General features: G+C 43.4%; 3 protein-coding genes across 6 annotated transcripts in view; 2 read left to right on the top strand and 1 right to left on the bottom strand.

The window, feature by feature from the left end:
• The window catches only part of Entpd7 (ectonucleoside triphosphate diphosphohydrolase 7), a 44,368-nt gene extending 38,984 nt beyond the window's left edge, over positions 1 to 5,384 (top strand). The window contains exon 13 of the mRNA XM_048452931.3: positions 183 to 5,384. Within this exon, the coding sequence (XP_048308888.2) occupies positions 183 to 414 (232 nt within the window). The 3' untranslated portion in view covers positions 415 to 5,384. The remainder of the gene's footprint in view (positions 1 to 182) is intronic.
• Positions 5,357 to 21,142, bottom strand: Cox15 (cytochrome c oxidase assembly factor COX15). Of its 2 annotated transcripts, none has more exons than XM_048452933.3 (9): positions 20,983 to 21,142; positions 19,595 to 19,785; positions 17,443 to 17,565; positions 15,535 to 15,721; positions 13,361 to 13,528; positions 11,493 to 11,574; positions 9,739 to 9,893; positions 8,067 to 8,180; positions 5,357 to 7,003 (listed from the first exon to the last, which is right to left on the bottom strand). In XM_048452933.3, the coding sequence occupies exons 1-9, from the start codon at positions 21,070 to 21,072 to the stop codon at positions 6,872 to 6,874; spliced, it is 1,242 nt and encodes a 413-aa protein (XP_048308890.3). In that variant the 5' UTR covers positions 21,073 to 21,142; the 3' UTR covers positions 5,357 to 6,871. The 2 variants fall into 2 exon arrangements, with proteins under 2 accessions (XP_048308890.3, XP_085550090.1); XM_085693964.2 differs by lacking the exon at positions 20,983 to 21,142 and adding an exon at positions 20,813 to 20,962.
• A 41-nt stretch (positions 21,143 to 21,183) lies between these two features.
• The window catches only part of Cutc (cutC copper transporter), a 31,651-nt gene continuing 30,390 nt past the window's right edge, over positions 21,184 to 22,444 (top strand). Inside the window, exon 1 of one of the 3 annotated variants that reach the window (XM_048452937.3) lies at positions 21,184 to 21,360. In XM_048452937.3, the coding sequence (XP_048308894.1) occupies positions 21,303 to 21,360 (58 nt within the window). In that variant the 5' untranslated portion in view covers positions 21,184 to 21,302. The remainder of the gene's footprint in view (positions 21,361 to 22,444) is intronic. The other 2 variants (XM_048452936.3, XM_048452935.3) reach the window with 2 other exon arrangements.

Below are 22,444 nucleotides of genomic sequence, written 5' to 3'. Positions count from 1 at the left end.
CAGGAAGGTACAGGAGGCACCAGTCAGCCCCTGGGCCGGGGATGCCCTGAAGCCTCACTCGCTCGGTGCGGCTGGCTTCTTAGGCTGTCTGAGCGGATGAATATTGGGATAGACCCGGGCGGATCCTTCAAATCACAGCCAGTGTTTCACTCTGAAACTAGTTGTTCTTTCTACTCCCCTAGGGACCTTCGGCAGGGAGGTGTCCGGCAAGCCCATGGCAGCTGGTTCCGTCTCTCCTTTGTCTACAACCACTATCTCTTCTTCGCCTGTACCCTGGTGGTGCTGCTGGCCATCGTCCTGTACCTTCTGCGAATCCACAGAATTCATCGCCGACAAACTCGAGCCTCGGCTCCGTTGGACCTGCTGTGGATTGAACAAGTGGTGCCGATGATTGGGGTGCAAGTGGGGCCGTGAGGCTGGACTGGGACCGGAGAAACTCCAAAACCTTAGGACTGCTGCTTCCTGAATTCCTCCACTTTCATCAACTGGCCTCAGATGCTGCTTTGGCCTGGGAATTTCTACTTCTTTAATTTTTTTTTTTTTTTTTTTTTGCCCAGGACAGGACCTTTTCTCAGAAGCCGTAATGTAATCTGTGAGGAACTAAGTGGCGAGAGGCCAGTGCTAACACAGGGGACCAAGCTTAGCCCAAATGAAGCATGCTTCTCTTTTATCACAGAAAGCTAGTATGTTTCTGGGATGTAGTATTTCCCCCTCTTGCTGAAGCAAGTTTTTGATTGGGCAACTGGAATCGTGGTTGAACTTGGATTGACTGATAAGAGAGCCAGAGAGATTCCAGCAAGTGCAGTTGCCCCTGCTTTCTCTGTAACAGAGATATCCTTATGTGGAGATCCACAGCCTTGAATAGGGACCCAAGATCTCTGAGGTTCAGTGGACCAGGATCTCAAGGCAACCAAAACGATACAACTTCCTTGCTTACTTGACATCCCTGACAGTGTTGCTGATTACGTTAAGTAGATCCGAGAGGCTGGACCCCTTTGAAGTGAATGATCCATTGACGACCTGACAGTATTTTATCTGACACTTGGTCTGACTAGCACAGAACACATTTCCATGTCTGTGTGCCTCACAGGCTGCTGGGCATCCACGTTGCCTTTTGAGCCGTAAGCGTGCTTATGGAATGGAGAAACTACCAGGACAGGTTTGCCTGTTTTCAGGTTACTGCCTCAGGCATATTTTTCTGTGCAGAAGATTCAAAGCAACTTCCCTCATTTCACTGCTGAGATCTTACGTATTTTGGGATGGGATGTATTTGTTTGGTCTTTTTTGTTTGTTTGTTTGTTTAAGGAAGAATAGTATCAAGAGAGTAGGCAAAGGCAGTAAAATCAAAGTTGAGTCTTTTGGGGGCTGCGGTTTCGAGACAGGGTCTCACTGTGTATGTCGCTCTGGCTGTCCTGGAATTCACTCTGTAGACCAGGCTGGCCTGAATTCAAACTCACAGAGATCCCCCTGCCTCCCAGGTGCCGGGATTAAAGGCATGTGCTACCATGCGGGGCTTAAAATCAAAGTTCTTACCTATTTTTGGAATGTTTGAAAGAAAGCAAATTCTAAACTTTGGAATAACTAGATAAATCTTCCATGGAGCAGGCTGGCCATTTGTTTGGACATCTGTCACAAATAGCACTTCCTTTACTGGGGAGAGGAAAGCCATACCATGTACTCACCACAGCCTCTCAGAAACCGGCCCCTCTGCAGCCAGTCTTCCAGACACTCAACGTGTCAGCTCCTCCTGCCCCCATGGACTATTTCCCACAGACCCATGAGGGGCCTGCCTGCGATTGTTCCCAGGGCAGAAATAGTAGCTTGATTTCTTTTTGGGAGTAAGGCAAATCTCTTGAGCCCAATTTTTTTAGGTAGCCAAGGCTAGCCTTGAACTCCTGATCCTCCTGCCTCTGTTTCCTCACAGTGCTGGGTTTAAAGGTGGGTACCACCAGACCTGGCTCATTTCCTTTTCATTTTGCCAAAGTCTTTTATTTGTAGGGTTAGAATAGAGAAAAAAAAAATTCTAAATTTAAAGAATAAAAATGGGACTTCTTTGAAAACAGATTCCATACTGGGAACAGAAAAGAAATACTTTATGAAATGGAAAAAAACTAAGATGGCCTAGGGATAAGCCAAGGTGAAGATAAATAAATATATTAGCTCTGTGGTTAGGCAAGTTCTAAATTATTTTCTTCCTTTTTTCCTTTATAGGCAGGGTCTCATTATGTAACCCAGGCTGGCCTGGTACTCAATGATCCTCCTGCCTCATTGTGCTGTGATTATAGCTCTGCACCACCATGGTGCACATCAGATAAGTAGTCATCTATCAAAGAGGCTTTCACTTTTACATATTTTGTTTTCCATCAGGACTATGTCATTGACATTTCTTTTCAAATTTAAGGTTCTCTTTAATTCTATTTTTTATGCCCTATGAGTGAGCCTTTGCCTTTTTAATGCTGCTTTAAAATGACAAAAATGTTCTTGCTAGCCATTTGCCTCCTCAGGGAACTTTTCATTTCATCTTAGTTTCTATGTACCAGTTTTGGTGTTCTTGGGAGATCTTGTTAACAGTGGCTGTGATTCACAAGCTCAAACTGAAGCTGGAGGGAGGAGATGAGCCGTCCAGTTTTGAAGCCCTCCTTACCGAATTTACTCTTCACCCTGACGGTACCAGTACCTACCATTTGTCAAGCACTTACTTTGTATTGCTCTTTAGAACGTTATATGTTCTTTGTATATGATTTAATCATGACAGCCTTTTGGATTGATAAACCCTACATTCTTTTTATAGTTGAAAAAAATCTCAGGATGCCTATCTTTATCATTTTTCAATATAAATATATTTCTTAATTTATTTTAATTAGTCTGAGTTTTTGTTTTGTACATTATATCCTATTTACTGTTTTAATATTATGAGATTCAGACTTTATTAACATAAGACTTCCCGAAGTTCCATAGGTTAAGAACAAGAAGGGACACTTTGTTACATGGTTGAGAACTGAGCATATTGCTCCTGACTGGTTCTAGGTTTTTCCCATCACTCCCGTCGGGTGACATCCTTTCATTAGACAAGTTTTCACTCCATCTGAGTGGTTTTTTTTTCTTTTTAAAAATACTTCAGGTTTTACTTTTAAGTAATTAGTTTAACTTTGAACAATTTTTTTTTTCTTAACCACAGCATTCCAATAACATAACTGCAATCTGAGTGAAGGTACAAATGCCTAATAGAGCTCTCTACCTCATTACAGAACTTGGTGGTGATTCTTGGACAGTTTCCAGAATGGGACTTGTGTGACTTCATTTCAGTTGGGAGTAGCAATGGCTGGTTCAGAGTCTCCTACTTTGTGCTTAGCCTCAGTCTTGCTGTCCGGATGATGGACTTCTGCCAAATTTGTAAGGATTTGATCGGTGCCACAAAAGTTGGTATGTTCAAAAGTGAGGTCTCAGAACCAAGCTTTGGCACCTTTGACTAACAACAGAGTAACGAATGAATGCACCGAAATCAAATACTTATAGGTGGTGTTCTGAATTCTGAGTGGCTCTGTCCTTGGCTGCCACCTTGCTCCTAACTTGGATCTGATCTCACTGGAAAAGCCCTGCCAATCCTGGAGTTTCTGTCTCTGTGGGTGGCTCATTTAGGTTCTATTTTGAGCCATCTTGTCTTATTTTATATCCCAATAGGCTGCCATTGTAGTATTTCACATTCCCCCTTTGCCCTAGTATTTCATTCTTTTTGTTCATTAATACTATTAGAGAGACAGAGGAAAACCATGCACCAATAGACCATTTTGTCTTTTGGAAATCTGAGCAATAAAGAGACCCTTTTATATGGTAAAGTGGAATTAATTGCTCATATATAAGGGCTTCCATTTTTTTCAATTATGAGACCATTGTTCCCATTTTTATAAAAACCAGAGTTGAAAATGTTCTGAGTAATAGGATGTTTAGTCCTGCATGCATGGCGGACAAGCTTGAAGATATGTCTACTTCTGAGCCCTCCTGACCGTAGGACAACAGCTGACAGACCCCCTCCCCAAAGAGCCCGCCCACTGTCCGCTCCCTCTGTTGTTACTCTCTACTTGCTGTAACGAAACATCTGAGATCATTAATGAAGAGAAAAGGGTTGTTTTGATTCACAGTTTTAGAGGTCAAGTGTTCCCTCTGCTTGAGCCTGTGATGAAGAAGTGCATTGTGGCAGACGTGTGTAGCAAAGCGGAATTGCTCAGCCATGGCCAGGATGCAAGAGAGGATGGAGTTGGGAGTCTCATATGTCCTCCAGTGACTTAAAGACCTATGAAGCTGTGCCTACAAGGACCCACCACCTCCCAATAATGTCATCCTGGGGCCAAGCCTTTAACAAGTGGGCCCTTGGAGGACACCCAAATCTAAGCTACAGCATGATCTGAAGGCAGCCCTGGCAATTCCTAAGCAGCCCACCCCATGGAGCACATTCCAAGGTTGGCTCCACTAGCAGTACAGGACCCGCCTCTTTAGCCAGTAGGGATCCTGAGTACTCTGCCTGCCAGGACTTCTGCTTCAAGTTCTCCTTCCACACTTTATGTCTCCTGAAGCTGTAAAGTATCTGCCACGTCTCCTCCGTGATTTCTACCTTGAGTGTGGTCTCTGCGGTGGCTCTGGCATCTCCATTGTGACCTAGACCCAGACGTGCTGTTTTGGGTGCCTGGGACTGCTTTCCAGATGCTTCACATTCAGTAAGAATTCTATAGAATTCCTAAATTTCATGAATCGTTCTGAATATTCTGATAAACATGAAGCTTATAAACAGAAAATGTGCAATGTCATTGGAATGGTGACTCAGTAACCCTCATGTCGGGGCATAGCTCTGTGTCACATATGCCCACATATAACCCACCATTCACCGTAGGACCGGAAGGCTACAGGGAAACTGGCATCATGATTCTCCAGAGTCGGTCTCTGTGACCAACTTCACTCTTGGCAGTCATTAACCCTGCCACAGTAGAAGCATATCTCAGTGTAGGCTAAAGACAGAAATCTGGACCACTGAGACAGTTCAGCAGGTAAGACCACAAGCCTGGCAACCTGAGTGTGACCCCCCAGAACCCACACAAAGATGGAAGGAGAGAACTAACTCACACGACTTGTCCCCTGACCTCTGCATGCACATGCATGTACATAGTGTATACTCCCCATCATATACACACACAATAATAAGTGAATTCTTAAAAAGATTAAATGATGTCATAAGAGTTATGTCCTGATCAACCCAATGGGGCTCATAAAAGAAAAAAAGATAGATCCTGGGTTAGCTGACTGAAAATACATGTTTTAATTACTTTTATGTTTAAAAACAATTGACAGAACTGTTGACAGACTGTTAAAAACATTAAAGGAAATTTATTTGATCCTTTAAGTGTGCAATGGCTTTTTCTGAAACAGACATTTGGAACATAAAACCAGTAACTATTATTTTCCACCAGTTCATTCAGTATTTGGTATCTATCTGGTGACAGCAAATTACAGAACTACAAAAAGAGCTAAGATGATCTTGTTGACCAGGAGTGCACAGAGAGCACAGTGCAGTTAAACAGCTAAACACCAGATCTGTTTCCAGACATGCTCAACTGTAATCAAAGAAAAATGAAGTAAACACCCGAAGCCTGAGCTGACTCGGGATGTCCCTGGTTTAGAGTGACTGTAAAGTCAGGCTACACAGAGAAACCCTGTCTCGAAAACCCACCACACTTCTGTTCCAAGGGCTTGGATTGAGTGGGTCTAAGATGAGTCTTGAGTTCTGAGATTGAGGAAACCCCTCCCGTGCAACAGCACAAGCCCTGAGGGACTGGGACTAGGGAAATAAAACATGTGTCTTTGTTCTGCTAAGACTAGCTGAGAGCATACCCTTTAGGATACACAGACTCACAGAATACTAGAGTTGAAAGACTGATCATCTGGTTCAGAAACTGCAAATGGGCAACTTCAGGTAGACATACTAAGCCTCCGTATCATTTTTAAAAACTAGAAATTGTAAACATTTAAAATTTTTTTTTTCAGGGTGGGTATTCGAGACAGGGTTTCTCTGTGTAATAGCCCTGGCTGTCCTGGAACTCACTCTGTAGGCCAGGCTGGCTTCAAAATCACAGAGATCCACCTGCCTCTGCCTCCCAAGTGCTGGGATTACAGGCATGTGCCACCATTGCCTGACTAACAATTAATTTTAATAATATTCACCCCGGACTAGAGAGGTGGTTCAGCTATGAGAGTGACCGCTGCTCTTCCGGAGTACACGTGTTTGGTTACCAGCAACCATATCAGGCAGCTTACAATTGCCTATAACTCCAGCTCTAAGGGATCCAGCACTTTCCCTGGCCACCATGGGCATTATGTACACACATGGCATATATTAACACAAACACACACACATACATAAAAGAGGATCTTCACTTCAAAATCTAGTTCATTAGGTGCTTAAGAAGATATAACAACACTAGATGTTGGTCACAAACCAACATTCAGTTACCTGTCGACTGGTCCAGTAACTCCACTGGGGCACCTGTTCTTGGGTCTGTCACTGTCACCACCAGCCTGATTAGTGGACAGGATTCTGCAGCACAAGGACACGGAAATCCAAGATCTTCCTAACGCTAAGAAAAGCCAGACTGCCTAGTAAGCAGCAGCAAATGACGGACACTTATTTCTGCAGCAGATTTTAAAGGAAACCTTTGGTGTAAGGACACCTTAGTGGCATTCTTGATCCAGTGTTCATCTCATAACAGTCTTGAGACATGACCGATATGTAAGCCATGTGGCATGTCAAGGCCACCCTCCTAAGTTCTTGTGATTGCTGATAAATTACCAAGATAGTTTCAGTCCTAGTGAGTGATTCTCAGAATTATTTTGGTACCCTTCGGAGTTCATTCATGAGCCAAAGGGCACCACTAAGCAGTGCCAAGGAGCCTGATTGGTGTGTGGCAGCCAGAGGAGTTGGAACATACATAAGCAGAGTGCTAATGCCCAAGGTCACCTGTTGTAGAAAAAAAAAGAAAGCTAGTAATACTGAAAGTGACTGCATGTGTGAGCCAGATACACAAGCCTCCAAGCGGTCAAATCAGAGCATGACAAAGCATGTATTTAACGCCCATAAGCAAGCGTAAAACACGTAAATCAATGAAATTCAAATAGAATAGGTAAACCTGAAATTCCCTTGTCGCATGAACTCATGGTGCTAGCAACCCTCTTCCTTAGTGCTGGGATTACAGGCACGAGCTACTATACCCAGCATCTACCTGTCTTATTCCACATCGGTAGTTATGGTTACCAGTTTCTATATGCCTTACTTTCATATATGTGGTTACTGAGAGATACAGGCTTTCACTTTTGTTTGCTGGAGGCAGAGTTTCACTGTGAAGCCCTGGCTGGCCTAGAACTCACTATGTAAACCAGGCTAGTCCTGAACTCACCTGCCTGTCTTCCAAGTGTTGGAATATACAGATGCATATAGTCCTGTGCTGTTAAAAATATTGTTCTGCCACTTGATTTTCCCTAAACTGCTGTGCAGTGCTCCACAGCAAAGACATGCATGGTTGGTTTAGTTTGCTTCCAATTTTAATCACCACAATTCTGAGTTTCCTCACACAAAGCTCCTAGTACAGAAGGGTATTTCTACGGCAGGCACAACCATCAGTCTTCTGGATCAAAGCATTATATTATATTATATATATAATATATATATATATATAATAGATATTATATTGTATAATTGCCCTCTGATGAAAGCTATTATAGACTCATGGTCTCACCAAGAATATCTAAATGTATCCATTTTCCTGCACCCATGCTAATAACATCTCTTTGCCTGCTCGCCCCACACCCAAAATTTAGCTCTCCATAGAATGATAGCTACAAAATGATATTCATTAAGTTGCTCTTCTTTGATATTAAAAAGCTGTTGCATTATTAGCCAGCCAATTTTCATTCCTCTTATGACAATAGTGTTTTGATACTTTTTATGTATTTTTTTATTATTAACCTACGATTAACATTAACTTTGTTTGGGGAATACCATCAGCTCAAGAAGGGCTTGGTACCTGTGCATATGCCAAAGCGAGCAGAGTCACTGCTGCCATCTTGGTCCTTCGAGGAAGGGGGATTCTCCGGGACAGGAAGTAGAGCACTGTAATAGCAGTGACCGATGTGATGCCCTAGAAGAAAGAAAGATGGTCATCATGCGTGTGGGGGTTGCAGGCACTCCTTCTGGGAACACTGCTCCACCCACAGTCCCCTTCTGCTGGAACTGAGGCGCACTATCACCCAGGCACACCTGAGCGTGTTTACTACTTTACACACTTACCTCCCTCTGGGGAGAGCCTGGCCTTTTATATCAGACCTTATACCCTTAGCTGTAATTTTATATATAATTTTACATTCGTGTTTTTTCCTCAAAGATTTATTTTTATCTTATGTGCATGGGTGCTTTGCCTGCATGCATGTCTGTGTATCATGTGCATGCGGCGCCTGAGGAGGCCAGAAAAGGGTGTTGGAACCTCTGGAACTAGAGTTAGTATGAGTACACACATGGGTGCTGAGAACTGAACTTGGGTCCTCTGCAAGAGCAACAAGTGCTCTTAACCACGGAGCCATCTCTCCAGCCCTAATCCCCTATTCCTAAAGCAGGGCTGACCATAACACACAAAGGATTTAACTTCCCTGGGTTGAGAGTAGAAGGGATGGTAGTGCTTCTAGCTGGTAAAAACAATGAAAATCTTAGTTTCATTTATACCAGAATAAGGGTCTGGGGTTGGCAATAAGATTCTTTTCTCCATTCATGCCAGAGAGAATGTTTTCTATCATGTCTTTACATCTGTTTCAGAGCGAGCTATAGGGACAGATCCAACCATACTTTTATTTATGCTAAAACACTGTGTAGGGGTGGGAATGTCAACTCTAGTCCATGGACATGAGTCCTCTCTACATCTCCTTGTCTACCATCTCACACTCACCATGCCTCCACCTGATGACATCCTGCCCTTAGCTTAAGGCTCACTCTAGAGTTTCCATTTCCACTGTTCATGTTTTAGGAATGCTGCAGGAGAAGCTGTGGGGTCTCCTTTGGTCTCTCTTTACATGTATTCCTAACAGCTAATCTTCGTGTCCCTTTAAAGCTCCTCTCAGATCTGCCAGCTATCTAAGTCTTCCTCTTCCATCACACAGGTCATTGTTCCCTGTGACCCTGTCCTGCTGCTCACACAACGCTAGGGTCTCTTGGGTATCCACTCAGGCTGCCAGGCCAGTCTTAGTAGGGTTTCCACACCACCAGTACCTATGGGCTTCAATAAATGGACAAGTATTAATGAGGCACCTTTGGGCTCTTCCATAGCTATGTGCTCAGCCACAGACTACAGTCTGTTCTCTAATCGCATCTCTGCTGAAATGACACTTAGGCATATTCAGGATTGAGTGGGGTTAGTATTAACTTGCCTATCTGATTTTAAGCTAGAATTTGGATGTAATGACAAAAATGTCAGATTTGACATCTGTTTGATCCTAGAATTGCCTCCAAAAGAACAGTCAGTTACTGCCATGCTAACAGTTGTCAATGCCTCCCTGGCACTCCCAAACCCTTTGTGAGGGTCCTGATGCCCAGTGCCTCCCTGGCACTCCCAAAACGTATGTGAGGGTCCTGATGCCCAGTGCCTCCCTGGCACTCCCAAAACATGTGTGAGGGTTCCAATGCCCAGCAGCACAAACCAGCACACTTACCAGAAGCCGGTGATCAAACTGCACCATGGTGGGATTCTCAAAGACATTCTTCAGGATGGGAGAGAAGGTAAGGAGATCCTCTGGGATCCAAGTGTCTCCCATTTTGGGGAAGGAGTTGTAAACAAGCCCAGCATCCAGCCCTGCCACAAAAGCCCCTGCATGCCAAGATACACAGGATGTATCAAAATAAAGACCAAATATCAGCTCTGAATACAGAAGTCTCCTACCCCAGAGCTAGACAAAGGAACTATTTCGAGGACAATAGAAAAATAGGCAATTGAGCTTCTCAGGTAGAGAACATATATCACAGTCTCCACAGGAACTCAGTAACACCTCTAACCCGTATCAGTTCCGACCCCAAGATTCCAGTGCGTCTGTTAGAGATCAGAGGCTCTGGAGGAGATCCTATTACTTTGGAAAAAGTCCTTTGTTTTTGATTCTGTGTCCTTCCTGTCCCTAACTACTGTTGATCTGTCTTGGAACTTTAGAGTTCACTCCCTTACTTGCTCAGTCTCTGCTCAGACGTCACCTTACTAGAGGAAGCCCCTATGGTCTGACATGGCTCTTCTGTTCCATTCCTCCCCCTTCATCTTGCTTTATTTTCCTCATAGTACTACAGTACTGAGTTACTGAACATGGTTTTGTTGTACATTTTCTGTCTTTCTTCCAAGAATTTAATCAATACTTGTTGAAGAAACAAAGAAGATACAAAAAAAAAAAAAGAAAGAAATCACAAACTGACAAACTAAACCCTGGAAAAGCACAAAAAGAAGGCAGGTGTAAATGGATGGATGATCCATTATTATCAACAGAGTCAAAGAAATTTGAATCATCTTTATAAACATGACTTATAAGACCAAAATACACATTATATAGAAAAGAAATGAAGAGCAAAGAATCAGGAGTAGGGTAGGCTCCTGGTTTGAATTAAATGTTATTTTCATGATGGAGCAGTGCTGTCCAATAACTTTCTCTGATAATGGACTTGTTCTATGTCTGTTTTTCCTGCAATACATTAGCCACAAGCCACATGTGTCTGCTGATCACTCAATGCGGCTAGTGTGACTGAATGAAAGCTAAATGTTATTTAACCTTAACTTAAGTGTAACCACATGGGGATTCTGATTCCTGGATTAGATGGTGCACTGAGAGTTAGGAAGGTGAAGGTCAACATCTAGGGATGAGCAATGGCTCAACCGTTGCTGCTCTTCCGGATCCGAGTTTGATTCCCAACACCCACGTTGGGAGGCTCCCAACTACATGTAACTCTACCTAGAGAGGATCCAATGCCCTCTTCTGGACTCTTTGTGTACCTGCACACACGTGGCATACACTCAGACATACACATGTACAAATAAATTTTAAAAAAAGTGTAAAACTCTTAGGAGGAAGGACCTACATTGGTCCCAGCTCCAGTGAACTTGAACATCTTTGATCATCACTGAGGACAGGTCACCTGTCTGACCCATTCTGGTGTAATATGTAATAATGTTTCCACAACACAACTAACACAGCTTTTGCTACAAGCCAGGCCCTGTTCTAAGCACTTCATGTACATGACTTACAGTCATCATCTCTGTTCTATACATAGCTTACAGTTCCTGGGAGCAGAAAACAGAGGGTGGATAGTGGCAGTGAAGGAGCCAAGTGTGACAGGAAAAGACAGAGAGGCAGCAGGAACAACAGAATATTAGGCAAGAAATGCCACTTCACACTGGATGGAAATGAACCAAGTGTGCTGGGATGAGGCCTACCTGAGAGAGCCGTGAGGAACACCAGGCCTGCTGTGCCTCCAGCAAAGCGTCTCAACCACAGCAGCTGTCGGGTTTCAGGTAACTGTAAAGGATAATCAGGTAATCTCTTTGGTAGGAACTATTGAGGCAGGAAGATCTCCAAATCCAAATCTAGACAATTTGTCTGCTAATGAGGAAAAGTACCCGGCAGACACTGTTCTAACATAGGATAAGTACCTGGCAGACACTGTTCTAACACAGGATAAGTACCCGGCAGACACTGTTCTAACACAGGATAAGTACCCGGCAGACACTGTTCTAACATAGGATAAGTACCCGGCAGATACTGATCTAACATAGGATAAGTACCCGGCAGACACTGTTCTAACATAGAATAAGTACCCAGCAGACAATGTTCTGAATACATTTATTTCATTGTTAGACATTTATTATGTATCTTCCCAGATATTTCAATCAATTAAATTTAAATAGCCCCCAGTAGCTAGTGTTACTGCAGTAAAGAACATGACAGTATATCACTTAATTATAGTGAATCACTCAAATTCTTTCTATAATTAGGTAGAGTATCAGTAACCTAGCATAGTTCAATTCCAGTGTTGGGGGGGGGGGGGGTTGTCCAAGAGTGTGGGCGTATGAGTACTGAAGGACTGGGAAGATTTGAGGGATTGGAACACGGGAGCAGGGTGTCAGTAGACAGCTGTGGATGCAGGCTTGGAAGTCGGAGGAAGAAGAATTTTCAGATGAGGACTATTTACTATGGAAAGGCTTCAATATTTGGTTTTCCTGTGAACATCTCCAGTCCTTACTGGGACCCAAGTCCTAGCTCTAAATACCTATTAGGTGATTCTACTGAAAAATCTGATGTCACATCAAAATGTTCTCCATGAACAGCTTATCTAGGCCAACTCACACTTTAATATTTATTTAATAATCACTTTTTAAATTAAGCATTTTAAATTATTGGTGCATTTGTATGTGTATGTGCATACATGTTCATGCCACAGCACACGTGTAGATATCAAAATACAACTTTGTGTATTCTACTCTCCTCATCCACCTTCATGTGGGGTTACAGGATTGAACTCAGGTTTCCAGGCTTGTTGGACCACCTCACCAAACCAACAATCACTATTTGTAAATATCAGAAAAAAGATGAACCTGGTGGTGCACGCCTTTAATGCCAGCATGGGGAAGGCAGAGGCAGGTGGATCTCTGTGAGTTTGAGGTCAGCCTGGTCTACAAAGCGACTTCAAGGACAGCCAGGGCTATTACAAAGAGAAACTTTGAACTGAAAAACCAAAAAAGAAGTGGAAAAAAAAAGAAGGGACAGAAAGAAAGGGAAGAAATGAGTTTGGTAGCTTGAGACGGTTCCCCAGCACAGGTGCAGCCACAGCTCCTGCTCTGGAGTTGAGTCTCCACTGGGGAGCCAGGGCTAAAGTGGTGGGGCTATCCTCACTGGCAGTTCTCCTTGCCTTTTTCCTAAAACTTGTGTTTTCACGTTCCTCATTAGACGATGTTGACAAGATGTTCAGTCTCTATGTTACTGAGCAGCTTCACTTCTGGAGATATATACATATATATCCATCCCAAAGAGTCTCTATGTTACTGAGCAGCTTCACTTCTGGAGATACATACATATATATCCATCCCAAAGAGTTGAGACCTATGTCTGAAAGAGCTAGTTGTGCACGCATGCTCAGACACATTCTTTACAATAGCCAAGGGAATCTGACTTACTAACTTTGCATTAGAACCAGATTTCCATCTCCCTGCCTATCAGCATCTATGCACCTGTGCAGTGAGGCCGACTGGCACTCACCTTGTGCTGAGGAGGCAGCACCTGTGCACCTGTGCCGACGGGCGCTTACCTTGTGCTGAGGGAGCAGCAGGGACAGTGAGGTCCACAGGCTGGCACAGTAAAGAACAAGTGCTGATCCCAGGTGGGCTGCGAGGCGGTACTGACTGACCCGAGGAATATCATAGGACTCTGGTTTTTCTTCTAATCCACTTTTCACCATATACCAACCCAAAAGACCCTAGAATTCAAGAAGAGAGGGGCAAATCAAACAAGGTTTGACCTGTTGGGTTCTACTGAGAAAGTACATTATCAGAAAGAACACCCTCCCAACCTGTTTCCACACCCTTCTAGTGTTCACAGCCAGTGTTCAGGAAGTGTGAACTGTTGGCGATTCTGCATTAACAGTATTAATGCTTGATCATTGTTTAGACGTGTTTTGTGTAGTTCAGGTATATGACATTACCCAAGAGTTTATCTGCACTCAAAACTTTACAAATACTTGATATAATTTAACATGCAAACCAGTGAAACACAATATTTTGGTTTATGAAAACTAGATTATATTTGGAAAAAGCTTAATAAAGGTTAACTGTTTAAAAACAATTATTGTCAAGATAGGTGGGTATAAGACAAACAAAAAAGCCTGGGGGAAGGCATACAAATATGTAAGATTTTGCATGTAGATTGCTTTGCAAAAATGTATTTCTACTCTCTAAGAAAAATGAAACTGGAAACTGGAGATGAAGAAATTTAAACTCCAAATTCAGTCACAGAAAGACTTCAGCTCTTAGGAAGGAAGGGAGGGAGGAGAACGCAGAAGACAGGTAAAGAAAGTGCACGTTTAAACTAGGTATGGTGGCCCAGACTTTTAATTCCAGTCCTTGGGAAGTAGAGGGAGCAGAATCAGCAATCTGAGGTCATACTTGGCTACACAGCAAGTTGGAGGCTGGATTAGGTACACGAGACTATCTCATAAATCCAAACCAAACCAACCAACCAATGACAAGAGAATCTCACCATTCCCCCCAACAAAATGCATGTTTATGTTTAGAAAGCTCACAGAATGCATCACACTCCACGGTTCTCTGCTTTAACTAGCAATAACCCAACTACATCAATTCCAGTTTTATCAGATAAGACACAATCATTTCACCCACTGCTTCCAATCCCACAGAATCAGGCCAAAGGGATGAGTTTCTTTCACTTCTTCAGGTAACCCTTTGGGGATATTTCCTCCCCTTTCGAGACCAGCCTGACTATTATAATTACCTTCATCTTCAGGGACCCTGGAAAAATGACGGCTATACAGTTCTCTAGCCTAACTTACTTCCTCCCACAACCCTACCTGACAACTTAAATTTCTACCTTAATTTTTAATGTTTAATTATAAAATTAAACTTTTATTTCATCTAATTTGCTTAGTTATAAAAACATAATAATAGTTAACTTTTATAATAAACTTCTACAAACTAACTTTTATTAGTGTCTAATTCTTTACTGTAGTTTCTAATGCCTCGTTAATTGCTTCATTAGCTTATCTCCTTACCACTTCTGAGTTAAATTAACCACCTAGTTTCCTACTGGTCAAATGCTGATGTTTCTTTGATGCTGGGATACCATCAGGAACTTTACATTTTGTCCCAAATACGTGCAGGTGTCTCCTCTAGTTCCCTTTCTTGGTTCTTGGCGTTAACTGTGAGAATCTCCTGAAGCTCTCCTCTGTAAGAAGTCCAGCTTACATGATTTTAAATACCGCTTATACCTGAACATCAGCTACATCTGTATCCCGACTTTCAACCCCGAACTATTTCTTTTGGAGTTTTCCTGTTCGCCTCTGTAGTCACTCTACAGTAGGGATCACTCTAAGACAACACACAAGTTAGAAACAAATGGAAGAGAACCCGGAAGAAAACCAAAGGAGACAGGAGCTCTCCTTCCAGTGGCACAGAAAACACACTATTGAGACCTCACTGATTTCAGACACCCAATTAACTGCTTTATAGGTATTATCTCATTTAATATCTGTACTCCCTAAGTGGTACTATTACTGTCTCTACTCAGAATAAGTAAGGAAATCATATATGACAAGTCAGATAGCTTGCCCTAAGTGGCAGAAATGGGATTTAAAGCCAAGCCTATGGCACTAAAATGCTATTGTAGTGCTTCGAAGATGATGTCCTTAATTAATACCCACTAGGAAGCTCTTTGAGCATCTCTGGTTTCCCAACCTTGAATAAATCTTACCTGGAAACAGACTAAGCCACAGAGGGCAAGAACACGTCCTTTCATGCCACGGCTGAGCCAACCCTTTCTCCAGAAATAGGCAGCAGGCAGGATGTACGCAAGGCCTACAGCTCGACCCCACATTCGGTGTGAGTATTCCATGTACCAGATGAACTTGAATTCTGCCAGTGTCATGTCATGATTCAGGCTAGGCAAAATGGAAGTCAAAAATGAAAAGAGAAGAAACCACTATTGGGTTCAGCTCTTCTCTCTCTCTCTCTCTCTCTCTCTCTCTCTCTCTCTGCTTTTTTGAGACAGGGTTTCTCTGTGTAACAGCCCTGGCTGTCCTGGAACTCACTCTGTAGACCAGGCTAGACTTGAACTAAGATCCATCTTCTTCTATCTCTTCAGCGCTGGGATTAAAGGCATGTGCGACCACCACCCAGCATGTAGAGCATTTTCTTGATTAGTGATTGATGTGTGAGGGCCCAGCCCATTGAGGGTGGTGCCATTCCTGGGCTGATGGTTCTGGGTTCTATAAGAAAGCAGGCTGAAAACGACAAGGAAAAACTCTAGGAACCAGCACATGGTGGACAGTGTATGGCACACCCACCTGATGGGACCGGTACATTCTCCCGTGGGCAGCATCCTCAAAACCATGTTGCTGGGTGAAAAAATGTCAGACAACAGAGCTTATGCCTGACATGATTTTATTTATTTATATGAAATTCCATAATCTGTATAATGAAAGGGCACAGGTCAGTTGTGTCTGGGGGTGGCAGGGTAGGGATTGTCAAGCTGGAACAATGAAAGAAGCATGAGAAACCTGGTCTGACTGATCGACTCATACTGATTGTAGAGGGTTCATGGGCAGGCACAGACGTCAACTGTACGAGTTAAATATGTATGATCTATTACATACTAATTATACTGAATGAAGTTGTTAAAATATTTAAATACTTAGAACTAGAACCCAACAGTCCAGAGAGAGAGAGAGAGAAAGAGAGAATATGTGCATTCAGTAGTGAGGTCTTTGAAATAAACTGTACTTGAAATGAGAAAAAAAAAAAGCAATCTGAACAAGCCATGGGGAACAAGTCAGTAAGCAGCACTCCTCTGTCGGAACACAATCCAAGAACGGAGCTGTGTGAGAATTCTGAGTGCTAGTGAAAAACTTCAGGAAAAAAGACAAGAGTCTTGTGACCTCAGTTTCTTCAAAACACAGAACTGTTCTTAGAATGTTTCCACGTTCCTCCCAGGTGTGGCAGATAGGAGTGTCTCTATGAAAAAATATGTTTCTGCCACATGTGGCTTGTCCTTTGATTGAATACCTTACTCACGTGATCCTTCTTAACCCTAAAAGTATAAATTGCCTGATGCTCTGAATAAAGCTGGCTATTGCACGAGACTTCGGTCCACCTCATTTTTAGGCTCCACTCTCCCAGGTTCCGCTGCCTTGAGAGTGGTACACATCCTCCACGGCCTCTGCCTCCCGGTTCCTGCCCTCACTGATGTGAATGATGAACTGTCATACAGAACTGAAATAACCCCTCTCCTCCCCACGTTGTCTTTGATCATGGTGGTTCGTCACAGCAGTGTAACCCTAACTAAACAGGATATTTACGTGAGGGACTTTGGAGATGGCTCACTGAGTAAGAATGCTCACGGCACAAGCATACGGAATTGAATTCAAATCCCCAGCACCCATATAAAAAGTTGGGTGTGGCTGTGTGTTCCTGTAACTCTAGTGCTGTGGGGGACAGAGACAGGAAAAGCACTGAGACTTGCCAGCAGTGAGCTTAGCTCCAGGTTCGGAGAGAAACCACGTCTCCAGGCCTGCTACACACACACACACACACACACACACACACACACACACACACACACACACACACAATGACATTTACCTCACTCTTTTCTAACACTTACATTTTAAATTCTGGAAACTGCTGGTATTTCTGGAATTCTGCTTCCCATTCTTCTTGGCTTGTGGGTGGCTTCATCTCTTTTATTAAATGCCAGTCTACCATTGAGAGGCCAGACTCCGTCAGCCTTAGGATAGAAATGTGAGTGTATGATTCTAGATTACTCCTAAATAGTCTATGGCAACAAGTAGATGTGAACTTAACCCGTGGGTATGAGTTCCTTTCCTCTTCCTTTTTTGTTTGCATTGCTGGATATAGAGTTCTTGCACAAACCAGACCCTGCATGCCAGCTCTTATTTCTTTAAACCTTCAGTCCATTCTCTCAAGTCTTTTACCCAACCCCACCCCATTTATTGTTTATTGGTGTTTTTCTTTCCTGAAACAGGGTCTCTGAGGTAGAACAGGCTAGCCTCCTTCACCTCTCAAGTACTGATATTACAGGCATGTGCCACCATGACTTGGTCCCACCCAATTCTTTCACTAGCATTTCTATATAGGCAAAAACAATGTTTACATTAAAGAAATGTATAATAAATACACAAGCAACATTCTCATTATTTTGGTGCTAAGGACTGAACCCAGGGCCTTGCACACACTAAGTATTTATTCAACCATCGAGTTATATATAATAACACTAGCTAAAACTAACATTCTCCACATCAGGAAAAGAGACTTATTGCAGAAGTATAGGTACAAAAGAATATTAAATTTGTTGCAATGTGCCATAACAGCCAAGGTTTAATAACACCATATTTTGAAACAGAGCGCAACGAATATGAAGATAATAAACACACACACTTCATTAAAATTAAAAAGTAGGGGCTGGAGGGTAGTTCATCCAATAAAGTGCCTGCCTGAACACAAGCCCCAGAACCAATGTCTAAAACAAACAAAAAAATAGGTACAATAGCACACGCTTATAATCCGCTTATAATCCCAGCTGTGGACAGGTAGAGACAAATTCAAGGTCAGTGACAGGCCTTGCCTCAAAGCAAGCAAGCAAACAAACAAACAAACAACAACAATGAAGGAAAGGTGGGCAGCACCTAGGAACGAAGCATAAAGTCATCTGACTTCCACATGTATGCAGATGCACACACACATATAGACACACACATTAAAAACTGCTTTCACCAAAAAGGAATTGGGGTTCCTAATCTAAAGGTCAAGGTGAGAAATGCACAAAATAAGCCTGGAAAACCTTATTGTACCACAAAGCAAAGATGCTATCAAAGGGCCTTGTCAAAAGATGCTGGGACCAATTTCAAGATTCCCACCAATTAAGATGGAAGAATTTAAGTAAACTACCAATACAATCCTCACAGTGGACTGAGACACATCAATGTCTTTAAATGTATGAACTCATAACAAAACTTTAAACACCAAATCCTTTATCTGTAGCCTTTGGAGGATCTTGGGAACAATTTACTATTTTGAAAATTAGTAAATGAAGAGAATGAATCAAGTCTTGCCTTTCATATGAGGACTGTTTCCTGGGCTAATGACACTGGTAATGAGGGAAAGTTTCTCTTTATCATTAATAAAAATATCACTGTTTTGGAATTCTAATGAAATAATGGATATAGGCAATAATAAATATAGTTGATGTCCCCAACAGATTCTAGAATGAATGTTCCAGTCACCTATGAAGTATCTCACCCCCTCATTACCAATCAGAATCTAGTAAGAAACTACTCATTTCCAGGACAGACGAGGACAAAGACTATGTTAGACATCACTAGATAAGTCAGACTGTGGGTAACCACAGGACAAATGACTTGGCCTTCTTCAAAAGCAACAAAACTTCAAAGATGTGGGAGAAGGGAAAGCCTAAATCCATAAAGTTTGTTTACAGACATAAAGATAACCTAAGAGACACATGAAGCAATTGTGGTATATGAACATATGTGTTTAATTTAAGCAAACAAACTGCAGGGGGAAAAGTTGGGCTCAATCTGAACACTGGCGAGGTTAACCATACAGGAACAATGCCCAGCTACCAGTGAAGAAGAAATCCTGTCCTTCTGACAGGCTCCTACCAATAAAATACTGACCTGTTCTAAGACAAAGCAAGCTAGCTTCTCCAACTGTAAACTGAGAGGATGCCCAGAGCCTTTCCCACTGACAACCTGGTTCACCCAGAGCAAATGACTCACCGAGTTACTCCTCCAAGAATAACGGCTCCAGCGACTGCTCCGCTGCAGACCAGGAGCCATCGGCCCACTGCCTGTTCAGCTGCCTTTGAGGGAAGGGGCACTGCAGCTTTTCCGGATTGTAAAGTCACTTCAGTGACAGTGCCATATTGCCCTGGCCTCAGAGGATGCCTGCTGCCAAAGTTGCAACCACACTGAGGAACAAATAAGAAAATTATAACCAAAGAATCGGGGAAAGACTGCTACCCACTCTCGACCTCAATTTGCCTGGAGAAAAGGGCCTCACAAACGCTGCATTTCCACAGCTCCCACGATGGTTGACAGCTAGAGAAAAGGGCCTCACAAACGCTGCATTTCCACAGCTCCCACGATGGTTGACAGCTATCTCTCAACTGGACCACCAGGGCCCTTTTCCCAATGGGTTTCTTTCTCCCCTCAGCCTCTAAAAGTGCTATCCCCTCCCACACTTGCCTGACTGATACTGTTGATCTGGGCTTGCATTGTTACACCCCAAACTTCCCAGAGCCTCACAACAGATCACCCTCACAACACAAGGACCTCCCCAACCACAACCCTTAACACACTGCCATGTGTATTCAGGTCCGTAGGTCTCACAGAGCTGGGAGCTCTGCATGGCAGGTTCTGGTCTATCTTATTCTCTCTCTCTTCCCCTCTCTTCCATTGCCTTTGTTTATGGCACTGGTTCCGTACATAGCAAGACCCAATACATATTTATAACAAGTGAGCCAACAATGAATAAACTAACTTCTCCAGGGCAGAGGCCATGTGAGCATTTCTTTTTCTCTTCCTAGATCATAACACAATTATAATGACTAGAATTCTCTGCTTTCTCTTCCCATCCCCCAAATCTTTCACCTTTTACTAATAATTATCAGATACGAGAATACATGTTCTCTTTGGTTCTAATCCTACCAGTAAGATGTTTGTTCAGTTTCCTACTTCTAATTAAGTGGGTATCTTAGACAAACAACTTAAAATAAATCTCAATTCCCTTCTCTGTAGAATGGGGTTATACAGTAGTTCATGACACTTTTAGCAAAGACCAAATGTGCAAAAAAATACTGAGCTTTTATCATGTGCTAAAGGTTTGATGTATACTAAAAATATTAATCCTCACCAAAACCTTGAGTAGTTACCCCATTCTACAGATTAGGAAATTGAAACATAAAAGCTAAATAAATTGGCCAGTAATGCACAAACCGGGGGCAGTATTTCTGGATCCGCATTCAGGGGGCTGTCTGGACACGAGGAAATGAACGTGTCCTGAAATGACAGGGAGGTAACCAACCGGCGGGGCGGTTCGTTAACTTTATACTAGCCTTTTTCACCCCAGCTGGGCTTCCGTGATGGGAGCCAGCTGCACTGGGTACCTGTACTCTGGACGCCGCCCTATGGACTAGGAGCCCGACACTGCGGCTCCCCGTGAAGGCCTTCAGGGACGGAAGGAGCAACCGTTGCATGCTTACGGTGCACCGCCTCCGCCGGAACGCCCCAGCGATGTGCTCTCCCCTTCTCCTTCCCGGAAAGGAGGAGCACATCCGGGTCAGACACCGCGAGAGCGCGCCCACCCACCACCACCGCCGCGGGAGGTTGGCTACTGCGCTTGCGCGTACGATTCTACGGCGCGAGGACGTCGGGAACGCGCCTCCTCTGTGGAAACGCAGGCGAGCAAGGGAGGAAGGCGGGAAGCATGAAGAAAGGGGCTTCCTGCGAGCGGAAACCGGCATGGATGCCGTCGGGGAAGGCGGGTGCGGAAGGCAGCGGGGCAGGGGGTGGTGTGCGGGTCAACCCCGGGTGGGTTCCTCGGCTCCTCGTGGGTCCCAGACAGTGACGCTTCCCGCGAGTCCCCAGGCTTCTCGGGGGTCCCGGCGGGTCACGCTTTCCCACAAGTTCCCCCAACTCCCCGAAGCCCCTTGGGCCACAAGAGGGCACCTCCCACCTTCCTGTCGCTGCGGTAGATAATAAACGTGCGGTGACTAGTGGGGTCTGTTTGTCCAGCCTTTGGGTTGGTTACGCGGGAGCCCTCCAGGTCTGGCTATCGCGGCAAATCTCTTCCCACTCAGTGAACTCTTGGTTCTCCAAACCAGCGGTTCTCACGTTTGTTTTTCTCGGGACTTACTGTCCTAAAAAGTATGTATTGACTGATAAGTTAAAAAAGAGCCGTAATATACCTATTATATATTAACACGTATAACTTTTATGAAGGATAAATATCCCTAAATAAAGTCATATAAGTGGCAATGCTCTGTATTTTGCAAATCTCTTTAATGTGGAAGACTTTGCAGATCTAATGGAAGATAGCTGGTTTCTTATACCTACACTTCCATCCAATGAGAGACCAAGGGAGGAAAAGGCAGGTAAAGCTGTAGGCTCAGAGTCCCCAAAGCCACCTGGAGTGGCTTACTTTGAGCACGACTGCCTCAAACGTCTTTTTTGATCCCTAAGAAAACCGTTGTTGCCCGGGCTCCTTTTGTAGCATTTGTAGCCATTCCCGTCCTCTTGTGTGAAGCTACTGATAATCCTTCAGCATTGTCAGGCCCAGGGGTGTGACTGTTGATGTGGCTATCAGATTTGTGGAGTTAGTGCCTTGTTATTTAAGGCCATAGACTAACATTTGAGTCCCAATCGTGGGACAGATAGTCTTTTATTAAATAAACGACAATTCTAACTTCATTTTAAGAGGTGACAGATTTTTGTTTTTCAAAGTAATTTTTCAATAAACGACAATTCTAACTTCATTTTAAGAGGTGACAGATTTTTGTTTTTCAAAGTAATTTTTCATCATAAAAGCAATGTTAGGTCGAAAAAGTCAAGCAATATAGAAAAGTGAAA

The sequence above is a fragment of the Myodes glareolus genome, chromosome 7 (assembly GCF_982192425.1).
Source record: "Myodes glareolus chromosome 7, mMyoGla1.1, whole genome shotgun sequence".
Lineage (NCBI taxonomy): Eukaryota > Metazoa > Chordata > Mammalia > Rodentia > Cricetidae > Myodes > Myodes glareolus.
This window is presented reverse-complemented; position numbering and strand designations above follow the sequence as displayed.

What these genes read in the sequence shown, in the direction of transcription:
- Cox15 (XM_048452933.3), bottom strand. Translation starts at nt 21,072, where the DNA reads ATGCAACGGTTGCTCCTTCCGTCCCTGAAGGCCTTCACGGGGAGCCGC. An exon ending in CAGTTTCCAGAATTTAAAAT is followed by an intron (nt 15,722 to 17,442) that starts GTAAGTGTTAGA and finishes CATTTTGCCTAG; the next exon opens with CCTGAATCATGACATGACAC. An exon ending in TCGCTTTGGCATATGCACAG is followed by an intron (nt 7,004 to 8,066) that starts GTACCAAGCCCT and finishes TTTCTACAACAG; the next exon opens with GTGACCTTGGGCATTAGCAC.